Genomic DNA, 11,935 nt, shown 5'->3' with positions numbered 1-11,935 from the left:
GTGGGAGACGGGGCAGGATCAATGGGGGTGAACCGCTCGTCTGCGCACTAACCTGGGCTCTGGTTTCGATGCTTCTGCCGGCTGATGTGGCCTTTCGAGGGCTCGTCATGCTCAGTGGAAGAAGTCCAAACCTCCAAGACAAGAGGAGGGCATTTCAGTAGAAGGACCAGGAAGCTTTGGGGCCCCAGCAGGAACCACTCAGAATCATTACCTGATCTGACTTGATGCTAGTGGCAGTACGTTATGGGCTTCCTGGGAGCTGAACGTACTGCTTCTGGGGGTGAAGTGATTCTCTGTAGCCGTCACCAATCCAAAGAGAACCTACCAGACGAGAGACGGGGCACAGTAACAGGCCGGGTGTTGGTACTGTCCGCTTAAAGGAAATTCTGTCAGTAATCAGTCACTACTTTGTTTCTAGCCATCCTTTTGGGGAAATGCTCTTTTGAGCGTGTTCACGCTCCACGATTACTTTTATCGCTGCCCACAGGTCAGAACCTCCCCGTCCATAGCTCTTTGTATTCCTCTCTCTGAGGCCTGGATAAAACCTGAATAGTCCTTATTCACAACTAAAGGGGTCATCCCGGGGTTGCCTCAGCCCTGAGGTTTGATCTAATCCTCTTTTCGGCCCCTGTAACAACTCAGCTCTGTGTCTTAGCCCCTCTCCCCACTGTGTCCTGGAGCATTGTGTGTTGGGCAGGTCTGTGCTGTAATCTGAGCCCGAGGCGCTGCGTTCACGTTCACGGTGAGCGTGTTCTCCCCGGCTTACAGAAGTCCGCTGCACCAGGCGGTTGAGGTTGCCGTGGAGGTGCGGTGTGAAAACGTCCAGGTCAAACGGGTCAATGAGCGCTTCAAGGTAGTCAGCCACTTTCTCAACTCTGCAAAAAGGATCGAGTGGGTCATTCTCCCGTTTTGTAGGACAGAAACCAATCTTTGGGTGTCGTAATGCTAGACAAGCCCTGGAACTGGGTCTGTTCTCCTTAACTGCTGGCTTAGCCCCACTTGTCACTGATCGTTGAGCTTAAATGATCCTCAGGAGTTTCCACCAGATGGGATGTCTAAGTCCAGTCCACAACTTCCCCAGGTTGTTTCTGGGGAGGGTACCGGAGGTTCAAATTACACCCAACAGTTGGTAGGCTGACTCAGAAGAGAGGCATGAGATTCCACGTACTACACTTGACTGTGGAATCTATCCAGCAGGTGGTCGTTCTTTCTCTTGCTGGTAACATGAGCCCTTACTGTTGAAAACAAACACAACTAATGGGCAACGTGAGGCTAACTCCAGTGGCTTCCCAGAAAAGGGCTGTGCAGGTTTGGGAGAGATGCACGGGAGGGTGAGCATACCTACCTGGGGTCCTGTTTGCTGCGGCCACTCTTCAACTCTTCACCCTTGGTCGTCAGAACGATGTTGAGATAACGCAGATCGTAAAGCAGCTGCAGTGCCCGATTCTGGGTCATTGGAAATGCACCTTCTTTCTGCAAATGAATTTCCCGTCCCCACCCATTAAGGGAGATGACTTGTTATCTGAGAATAAACAGCTTCAGGGTTTGGCTGCGTTTCAGCTGGTTATTTCAGAAGCTTTTTATACTCAGAAGGCCAGTTTAATCTCATAACAATAACAAAAATAAGTTATGTTAGATACCTGGTCTTAAAACGAAAAACCTAATGGCCAGGAAGAGACCCGGCCCTTAAAAAAAGGTCTCAGGTGCTGTAGACAGTCATTTTAAAAGAAAAAAGCTCCTGGCACGAAGGAGAGGCCTTTTGAGGAAACTCAGGGGAGAAGACTTAATATGAACTCCTTCGCAAGTCAGGAGTTGGTCCTGTCTTAAAAACGTTAGTAATGCAATGGGAGTGCGCGCCAAAGGCAGAGGGCCGCAGAGCAGTAAGGGAGGAGGGCTGGGCGACAGGAGCCCCCACCACGGGTGTGCTGGGCTTTGCTACTGTTCCCGAGCCTTCACACTACCCCCCACCCCCCAAGCAGCGCACGTGACCCCGCTGCATCCTGAGGAAACAGGTTAATGATCTGCCCAAAGCCTGCAGTGACCACGTGGCAGTGCTGGGCTTGGAAAGCAGGTCTTTTTAAAAAACTTTGAGGCTTTCGTCCTCGCCACTGGTACGGATTAGATAGCCCGGGGCAAGTGGTCCTTATCACCTGGAATCCTAGGTGTGAAGCGCCCAAACCCAAGAAAAAGCTACAGTTTTTGTTTTTAATGGGAAAAAATTCACACACCTACCTTCACCTGTTTTTCTTCTGAGAGTTTCTCATAGGCAGCTACTACTTGAACCAGACAGCTCTTCAGCATCTCCTGCAGTGTCACCTTGGGCAAGGCATGGCCTCCAACCCGATTAATTTCCTGGCATAAGCTCAACAGGAAGGACTGTACATACCAGGACGGCTAAAAGAACAAAGGAATGTCCAGTTGCCAACTTGCCCCAATGCAGCGAGACGGGCTAAGAGTGGATTCATTTACCCTACCTAGGCTTATACGCCAGGACCTTGACCCCTGCAGTTGGCCCCTCTCCGAGCAGAGACCCGTGAACAGATACAAGTGACGGCTGCTGTCATTCCCTTGGTGGCCTGGCACCGTGTTTTCCATTGATGTTTCCACTTTAGGGTGAGTGGTTCTCTAATTAGCACAGAGTCTGTGCTGCAAAAGGCAAGACTCATGAACTGACTCCTCGAACAGTCTCCTATTTACTCGGCCCTACGCCCTCTTTGCTCCCAGAGTAGAAAGCTACATGTCTTACTTGCAGCCCTTCCTCAGAAGCTGTATGCTGAATGATTATTTCTCAAGTCTTGGTCCTTTCCACAGAGCAGGTTTTCCCCTTCCCAGTGGCGGGCCCCTCGTGGCGGCCCTTACGTACCTGGACGGGCAGTCGGATCTTGGACGTGACGCTGCTGCCAGACTCCGCTTCCTCCTGGATTTCTAGTTCATCCCAACTGGTGGCCGTGGCCAGGACTGAGCCAGCATCATCTAAAAGTAATGACTGGGTGAATCCATGAGCCAAAACCTGGTAACAGAAAGCAGATATCCACATGGGCCACTCAGATCCTTTGTGGAGTTTGTTTCAAACTACTCGAGCCATCTTGAGACCAGCTTCTGCTGCTTGTGCTGTGTGCGGGATGGTGAGTGGCACACCTCACTTTTCTTCTAACTGCTGATGCCAGCGACGGGGATTTCGTTGCCAACTACCCTACAGACGTCAGGGGCCACCTCTTAAGACACCAGTGGAGATGATGACATTTAGGTTGAAGAGCAAAAAACAGATACCCTTGTCCAGGGAGAAAGTCTTTCATTCTCATCAGATGGAAGGAAAAAAATCCAGGGTTTCTGTCTATAAAATGTAGGCTAAAACGAATAGAAAAGTTTTTACATTTGAGCTATCTGGCAGAGATAAATGAAAATAACTGTGTGAAATAAGAATTGTTATTCCCTTACTATTGAAAGGCCTTATTGAGCTTGGCCAGCCTGGACTATGACAAAAAGGGGACAGAAATGGGGACTGCCTGGCGGGCACAGAAGGAATACGTTTACGTGTCACTCACTTTCACAACCGCAGAGCTCCAGACCCTGTAGCCCATCACGCTCTGCTGTAGGAGGAGCTCCTTCACTTCCTGCCACTTGGCCTGCATGGGAACTATTTCCTGAGTTTTCCCCTTCCCCTGTTTTTTCAGAGCTCTCGAATCCCTTGCTGGTTTCTCGGTGCTCCCTGACTTTCCCAAGATGCACTGCTTCAGGTGGGGACACAGTTCTCCCAGTGACTGGCAGAGTCTGGCCATGAAAAGGACCGAGTGTAGCTTGACCCCGTCGAGAGCGTCCTGCTGCCCTTGTATAGCCTGCTGGATGCGCTGCAGCTCCGCCTGGACGCAGTCCGTGATGTGCCTGACACAGGCCGTGGAGTGCATCTGCAGCATCTCCTGCACGGTCCCCGCGTCTGCGTATCTGTCAAAGGCACGGTTCCTGGCTTGAGCCGGGGAGACGTCCTTCGGGGGTGACGGGTCGCCAGAGGGAAGGTAAGCCAGGAGGTCCTCCAGTTTCACCTTCAGTTTCGAATCTAGGGCAGAACAGAAGCTCTGTACACAAGGGCTAACGGCTTGTGCTTTCATGGAGAGCCCACTGCCCGGAAATTGAGCCCGGTTTGACACGCTGACCCAGGCAGCGTCGGGAGGCAGGTCGCTGTGACTCTCGGACCAGAGGAAGAGAGACATGTTATGCTCGAAGTGGATGTGCTTATTTGAAGTGGAGCTGCTGGCGCTACTTTCAAGTTCCCGCAAGGCTGAAATGAGGAGCTCTTTGGAACTACTGGAGATGGAGTCAAAGCCTTCTTTTGTCAGAGTCTGAAAGCAAAGGAGAGAAGAGTTCTTCAAATCCCAGTTCTTTCCAGGAAATCTCAAAACCAGAGCACTAACTGGCAATCTATCCCAACATCCAGTGTTCTCCGCCACGCTCAGGAAGATGGCATGGTGGTGGCAGAGAACAATGTCATCACTGGTGGACGTGGACATGTTCCCAACCACCCGACAGACGCCTGGCCTCTTTTTCAGCACCAGAATCCGTTCATCTTTATGGCTCATTATCCAGAAGAGTCAGCCCTGGAGTAGGTCGGCAGGGAAAGAATATACTTAGGAAGTGGTGGGAATCTCCCCAGACAATCAAAAGATCACACCGGGACTGGCCACCGAACAGCTGGACCACGCGATTTCCCACCTCACCTGCAGTCGGTCCAGGAACAGCTGCTGCATCAAGTCCTCCCAGAACAGGAGAGGCCTGTCCAGAAGCCGCCGACATATCACATCCCAGCTGTGATGGATCGACTCATTGGCAAGTAACTCCCACGTGGCGTCCCGGATCGCCGCGAGACCTTTCATGCTCGTCACGTACATAAGCAGGTTGCTGATCCCATTTTTAATGTCTTCATTACACCTGCAACAAAATCATTTTTCTTGGGCTTCATTAGTTTCGTGGTTTTCACACCTTTATTAAGAAAAATAGCTGGACTCCACTTGAGAACCTCTTACCTGGGTCCTACTATGTAAATATCTATCATGTATCAGAGTGTTTATAAATACATAAACACTTCAAGGAGTTTGGGAATAACATGTTCACACTACTATACATAACACAGGTAAACAAGAACCTACTGTACTGCATAGGGAATTGTACTCAATGTCATGTAATGACCTATAATGGAAAACAATTTGAAAAAGAATATATATGTGTATGTATAACTGAATCACTTTACTGTATGCTTGAAACTAACACAATATTGTAAATTAACTACACCTCAATTAAAAAAAACAAACACACACGACACTGCACTAAATAAAAGCACAGGAGTGGCAGAACTCTAACATAAAGAGGGTCTAAAATCCTCTACGTCACGTGTTGAAAGACAAATTCCCTCTTGGTTCTCCCAGCGGAGGCTGAGTGCCGTGAGCACAGTGAGAGACGGCTGAGGTGGGGCTGGCCTGGCCCAGAGCACCAGCCATACGGCCAGGGCTCTCCCTCCTTCCTGTGGTCACAGGCGAGGCTGGGTGGGTCCTGTCCCCCGCCAGGAAAGCTCTGGCTACTTACATGTGGATCCACTTCTGCAGTGTGTCTTTCAGGTACTCCTGGCTGATGGGACGCGCAAGCGTGCGGAGAGCTGGCTGGAACTCGACGACGGACGCGGGCAGGTGTTTGAACCAGCTGCACAGCTTCATGCCCTCCTGCAGGACACCAATGCCCTTTCCTAAGGAGAGGGCCAAGGGACAGGTCATCGGGACCATCCTTTGAACAGCAAATTAATAAAGGACCTGGAAGGAATTTCCAAAACTCATCCAGTCTTCCTCTGGGCAGCCGGACTAGACCCCTGAAATAGGGGGAAAAAGGAAGCACAGAGTATGTCCAGGCCTCCCCTCATCAGGGAGGGAGTGTGGAAGCTTCCCTCCAACTCTGCCATCCTATTGGTTGACAAGGCAAAGGACAGAGAGGAAAGGAATGGGGGAAAAAAGAGAAAGGAGGAAAATGAGGGCTATGTAATGCTTGGTATTTTAAAAGTAGAACTTCCGTTGAAAGTTCTTCCGTCGGGAGAACTTCCGTTGAAAGATTAAGTAAGCCAGAAATGAGACTGTTTAATACACATCTCTGTCTGAAAATGACCTCCGGGCTGTCACCACATTCTGCTCGTTTCCCTTCTACCTTCGGCCGTGCCTCCTCCGTCTGACCTCTGAGTTCTGGAGTTTCCTAAGGCTCAGTCCTCCGTCATCCCCTCCCCTTACTGACGTCATCCGCCCCAAGGCCTCAAACAACAGCCACTGCAGACGCAGCGTGTGTGTCGCCCCGGCCAGACCGCTCACTGCTCTCTTCTGGACCCACGGTTGCCTCTCCACTCCACGTTCCCACTCCAAGGTCTCAGCTGTCTCCAAGGCAACATTTTCAAAAGTAAACTCAGCAGCAGCCCTTTCAAACCAACTCCTTGTCGAACCCTCCTACACTGTCAGTGGGAACGTAAATCGGTGCAGCCACCATGGAGAGCAGTGTGGAGGTTCCTTAAAAAACTAAAAATACACTTGTCATATGATCCAGCAATCCCACTCCTTGGCATATATCAAGACGAAAACTCTAATTTGAAAAGACGCACACACCCCAATGTTCACTGCAGCACTATTTACCACAGCCAAGACATGAAAGCAACCTAAATGTCCGTGGACAGATGAATGGATAAAGAAGATGTGGTACATATATGCAATGGAATGTTACTCAGCCATAAAAAAGAATGAACTAATGCCATTTGCGGCAACGTGGATGGAGCTAAAGGTTATCACACTAAGTGAAGTAAGTCAGAGAAAGACAAATATCATATGATACCACATATAGTGGAATCTTAAAAAATGATACAGACGAGCTTATTTACAAAACAGAAACAGACTCACAGACATAGAAAACAAACTTACGGTTACCAAAGGGGAAAAGGGCGGGGAGGGATAAATGAGGAGTTTGGGATTAGCAGATACAAACTACTATATATAAAACAGATAAACAACAAGGTCCTACTGTATAGCACAGGGAACTATCTTCAGTATCTTGTAATAAACTATAATGGAAAAGAACCCTAAAAAGAATATATAACTGAATCACTTTGTTACACACCAGGAACTAACACTGTAAATCAACTATACTTCAATAACGAAACAAAACAAAAAACTCGTTTCTAGTAAACTTGGACCCCTTCCTTCCACACCCTCTGCAGCCAATCCCTCACCAAACTGTCTTTTAAACACATGTCCGAGTTGCCCAATCAGCTCCATCTCTGCTGCCCCCATCGTCTGTCACCTGGTCACGGTGAGCTCTCAGCATCCACTCCAGCCCCAGGGGGAACCACTGGCACATAAAAGCCAAACGCATTTAATTCCAATTGGGACAAATCCTGCCAAATAAAAGTACAGGGTGCACGGGAACATATAACAGGAGGACCACCAAGCCTGGAAGGTCCTAGAAGGCTATCCACTGCTCTGTTCACACAGCGCTGTATTCTCTGGTCCCAAATGATAAACTGGCCACGTGTCTTCTCATGCTACTCCTCCCCTCACCCACTTCCCCTCAGCTTCCCCTGCTTTTTTTCAGTTCCTCATATACTAACATCCTCCTTGCCTCAGGACCTTTGCACCTCCTCTTCCTTTTGCCTGGAACCCTCTTCTTTGCCTGACTAACTCTTACTCAACCTTCAGGTTTCACTTTAAATATCCTGTCCCCAAGGAAGTCTCCGGCCTTGGTCCCTCCATTCAATGCTACCAAGTCAAGTTGTACTCTGCCTTTATAGCAATGGCCAATATTGATATGAAGCAGATATCTGCATATCCACTAGACTCTGACCTCCAGGAAAGTGGGTCCATATCTGTCCAATTCACTGCTGTGTCCCCAGAGCCCAGCACAGTAGCGGGCAGATGGCAGATGCTCAGGAAATGAATGAACCAGAAAATAAAAGTGGTTGGCTCAGAGCTCACCAGTAGGATGCTGGCCTGTGATGTTGTCCAGAGTAGAGAGGAGCATGCCACATGGCAGGGAGGGATCTGGCAGCAGACCTTCCGGTAAAGTGTAGAAAAGAGCATGAGCTTGGTTCAGAGTGGTGGCCAGCAACTCCACTAATGAGCAAATCTGAGACTTGACACCAGCACCTACGAGAAGAAGCCATCCTCTTTTAACAATTTGCCTTCAGTAAAGTTAGAAGCAGAGAACGCTGTGGAAGCTTCGGCCTCCCTCAGCTTGTTCTGCTCCATCCCCGGGTTTACGGCCCAAACTGTGGAGAGCAGCCATACCCACCGTGGTGCTGCTGGTTGAGCAGTTTCTGAATAGCTGCCTTTCTGGCCAACAGGAAGTCCGCTAGGGCTTGGCGCGGAGAACTCTCTTCTAAGAGCATCACAGAGCACAGGGCCTCGGCCACGGCTTGGTCGGCCACGGCTTGGCATGTAAGCAGCATCTTGCTCTCATGCAGGATGGCTGACCTAGAGAGAGGATGACAGAGGTCATGGGGAGCTTTTTACATCTTGGGAGAAGAACCCCAGTACATCAGGAAAGGAGACACACTCCATAAAATTGGAGGGGGGGAGTATGGCCATCACCAGAGCAGGTCTTTTTACCGGAAGTGGCTGGCCGCCGCCAGCTGCTGGCTGAGTATAGGGAATCGGGAGAGGACAGGGCTGTATCGGGAACTAGAAGGATCCAGCTGGAGCAGCTTGTGAAGGTGGCAGCAGAGCAGGTAGAGCTGTGTGGCGTGGAGATACTCAGAGGCCTCCATGGAGCTCCAGATCTTCTCAGGAATTTCTAGCAGTAGCTTGATCTGGGCAGCCATGCTGTAGAACTTCTCCTGGGACGGCTGCTGTGGCTGCGGGGAAAGGCACAGAGCTAAGTCAGGACAAACAAAAGCGAGGTCAGCGTGGGGCCGGCTAGGGGAGAAGTATAGGGCTATCTGGGGGGTACAAAGCTTCCACGAAGCCAGATTCAATGCCGCTCAGCAAGGCACCAAGGTTCGTGTAGCAGAATTACTGGAGTCAAGCTTTTCCTACCGGTTGCACCTTTGCTCCATCCCATGGAGGGGCAAACCGAATCTGGTCATCGCACAGACAGGGTATCAGGGAGCCGATGCTCCGCCCCTTGAGTGAGCTCTCCCCTTCCCTTGCTTGGCGCTCGCCCTCCCTACGTTCTCTCCTGCTGCTCTGAATGCATCGTGGGCTTCTCTGCTGGCTGCTTCTCTTCGCCAACCTTCCACCAGATCTTCACGTTCCACTCACCTCGGTCTGTCCTCTTCCTTCACGATTCTCCTCCCTGAAGCGTCAGCTCCAGGCAGATCACCACCCCATCTTGTAGTCCCCCCGCTGCCCTGAATCTCCGTCGAGCCTTTTCTGCCGCTGCCAGACATCTCCCCTTGGAACTTTCGCTGCTATTCTATAATCAGTATATCTAAAACTAAACTCATCTCCCTATACCAAAAATTTTAGCCATCTGACCTCCCTCAACATCTTCACATATACCATCACTCTGTCCCCAGATCCCAGGAAATTCAGGTCCTTCTGATGGTTCTGTCGACATCTCTACGACCTAGGTTTCTGCTACCACTTCCATGATTCTACCGCGAGTCATCATCATCTCACACTTCGATGAATCCAAAAACATTTCGCTTGCTTTGTGTTTATTCTCTGTCCCCTCCAAACTGTCCTTTTCCTTTGCCGTCAAGTTAACCTTCTTCACAGGCCATTTAGACCGTATCTTTGCTCAGTTCTAAAAGGCTCCTTGCTGCCTAGTATCTTAGCCTGGTGGTCAAGGGTCTCCTGTCCTTCCACTGCTTTCTTCCAGGGACCTATTCTTTTTTAAAAAATATTTATTTGTCTGTGCCGGGTCTTAGCTGTGGCACACGGGATCTTAGTTGCGGCACGCGGGATCTAGTTCCCTCACCAGGGATCGAACCCAGGCCCCCTGCATTGGGAGCACGGAGTCTTGACCCGTGTTTAAGACAGGACCACCAGGGAAGTCCCTCTAGGGACCCTTGAATCCATTGGTTCTCATGTGTGGGGAGGAAGAGGATTTCATCCCCCAGGGAACACGTGGCAATCTCTGGGGACATTTCTGATTACCACAGTGGGGGACAGGAGTGCTACTGGCATCTAGTGGGAAGAAGCCAGGGATGCTTCTAAACATCCCACGATGCCCTGGATAAGCATCTCCAACAAGGAATGATCCAGTTCAAAATGTCAAGGGCACCAAGGTTGACCAACCCTGCTTTAATCAAATTGATACTTGGTTTTAATTGTCTTTACATACTCCAGACCCCCTATTCCAAATCTCATCTATCCTAAACGCCTCTCCTAACTGAGAAGGACCCAAGCCTGAAGTGACTTCCTTCAGAATTCCTATGGTAAATGTACACAATTATTCTGGGAATCAATCACCCATTATCCTAAAATGTCTTCTTCTGCTATTCTAAATTGGTTACATTTTTCTCATCAACTTTCCATGGATTTAATTTCTCAACTAGATTGTAAGCTCCTTTAGAGCAGAATTCTGATTCTTTGTGCCTTGAACACAGAAGGCGCTCAAATTTTTGTGGGTTTGACTGAGAATAAATAAGATATAACAGGAATAAAAATAAGTATGTTTCCAAAAACAAGCCAGCACAAATTAGCTTAGGGAGGGATGAAGTCTCTCATTTCAGAAGTTAGCGAAGAATTTCCAATCTTCTATGGTTCTATCGTGTGAGCCCAGCCTAATGACCTGCATTTTTCTAAAACCCAGACTGTATTAAAAAGCTCCAGACTGGACCTAAACTGTACTTTTGCAATTTCTTCTTCCACGTCGCTGCAAGGATCTTCTCCCAGGTTTAAGGACAAGTGTCTACCTTTCTCACTCTCCGCACCCTTTCACTTTGCCACCCTAAGTCATCGTTCTTTAGGAGCACGAAAGGCTGCTCCACTTTTAGGATCAGCATTTTTCCACGCTGGGTCTCATCATTAGCGTCTGGGGCGGGCGGCAGGGGGGAACACTTCGGATCACCTGATTAGAAAAACCTGAGTTCCTTAAAATGAAAATGTTCCGCTATTAAAAGACGAGAGCTGGATGGGCTGGTTACTAGCCTCCAACGACTCCCACAGAGGGGAGCAGAGCTCTTTGGGGCCGTGAGAGTTATTCTTGGGAATGGGGTGGGGGCGGGGCTGGGAGGAAGATTGGGAGGAGGAAGGAACGACTTGGGGGGAAGGTGTCAACACGGGAGAACTCTGTTCCAGCAACAATGTCAGGAGACGTGATACAGGGAACGAGTTGAACAGTCTAGCGAGAGACCCCTGGCGTCTCCATCTCAGGTGGGAAGACAAGCCCGGCGACCCCACGGGTGCGGTGAGGGGGGCGAGGCCCGCAAGCGCGGGAAGGCCCCCGAGGAGACGGCCGAGGGACCGTGGAGAACGGGTCAGCAGCAAGGGAAGGACCGCGGGCGTCCCCCCAGGAGCCGAGCGCAAGGGGTGGCGGGAGCTCTTCCTGAGGCAGGTGAGGCCCAGCCAGGGGCGCCGACCGACCCGCGGGGGTGGGAGCGGCCGGGCCGGGGGCGGGGGCCCGGGGCTGACCTGCGGGTCCCGCGGCGGCCGGGGCGCGGCCGAGCCGGCCTGGCGGAGGCGGGAGCAGTACTGGTCGGTGGCCTTCACGGCGCCCACCAGCCCCTCGGCGCAGCGGCGCATCTGGCCGATGGTGTCGGCCGCCTCGATCAAGTCGCGGTACCGCTCGCCCACCATCTGCCGCAGCTCCTCCTTCTTGTGCTCAATCTCGGCCCGAACCTGGCGCTCCAGCCCGCGAATCTCCTCCGCGCCATGGCTCTCGAAAAGCGCTGCGGGGTCCCTAAGATCCAGCCGCTTCAGAGCGGGGGAGGCGGCCGCGGCTGCCATGATGGACTCGTCAGCCGCCCAACAGGCTACTT

General features: G+C 50.8%; 2 protein-coding genes across 2 annotated transcripts in view; one reads left to right on the top strand and one right to left on the bottom strand.

Moving 5' to 3' along the window:
• COG1 (component of oligomeric golgi complex 1) overlaps nt 1-11,935 on the bottom strand; it is a 13,155-nt gene extending 1,220 nt beyond the window's left edge. The window contains exons 1-13 of the mRNA XM_012535156.3: nt 11,589-11,935; nt 8,619-8,863; nt 8,302-8,483; nt 7,986-8,156; nt 5,575-5,731; nt 4,713-4,923; nt 3,546-4,337; nt 2,864-3,010; nt 2,233-2,394; nt 1,346-1,473; nt 767-875; nt 212-321; nt 53-131 (exon numbers count right to left, since the gene is read on the bottom strand). Of these exons, the coding sequence (XP_012390610.1) occupies nt 53-131; nt 212-321; nt 767-875; nt 1,346-1,473; nt 2,233-2,394; nt 2,864-3,010; nt 3,546-4,337; nt 4,713-4,923; nt 5,575-5,731; nt 7,986-8,156; nt 8,302-8,483; nt 8,619-8,863; nt 11,589-11,903 (2,808 nt within the window). The 5' untranslated portion in view covers nt 11,904-11,935. The remainder of the gene's footprint in view (nt 1-52; nt 132-211; nt 322-766; nt 876-1,345; nt 1,474-2,232; nt 2,395-2,863; nt 3,011-3,545; nt 4,338-4,712; nt 4,924-5,574; nt 5,732-7,985; nt 8,157-8,301; nt 8,484-8,618; nt 8,864-11,588) is intronic.
• The window catches only part of SLC39A11 (solute carrier family 39 member 11), a 419,622-nt gene continuing 418,910 nt past the window's right edge, over nt 11,224-11,935 (top strand). Inside the window, exon 1 of the mRNA XM_049701912.1 lies at nt 11,224-11,511. The gene's annotated coding sequence lies outside the window, so the exon portion shown is untranslated. The remainder of the gene's footprint in view (nt 11,512-11,935) is intronic.

The sequence above is a fragment of the Orcinus orca genome, chromosome 19 (genome assembly GCF_937001465.1).
Source record: "Orcinus orca chromosome 19, mOrcOrc1.1, whole genome shotgun sequence".
NCBI lineage: Eukaryota > Metazoa > Chordata > Mammalia > Artiodactyla > Delphinidae > Orcinus > Orcinus orca.
The sequence above is the reverse complement of the archived record's forward strand: the minus strand, read 5'-3'. Positions and strand labels throughout refer to the sequence as shown.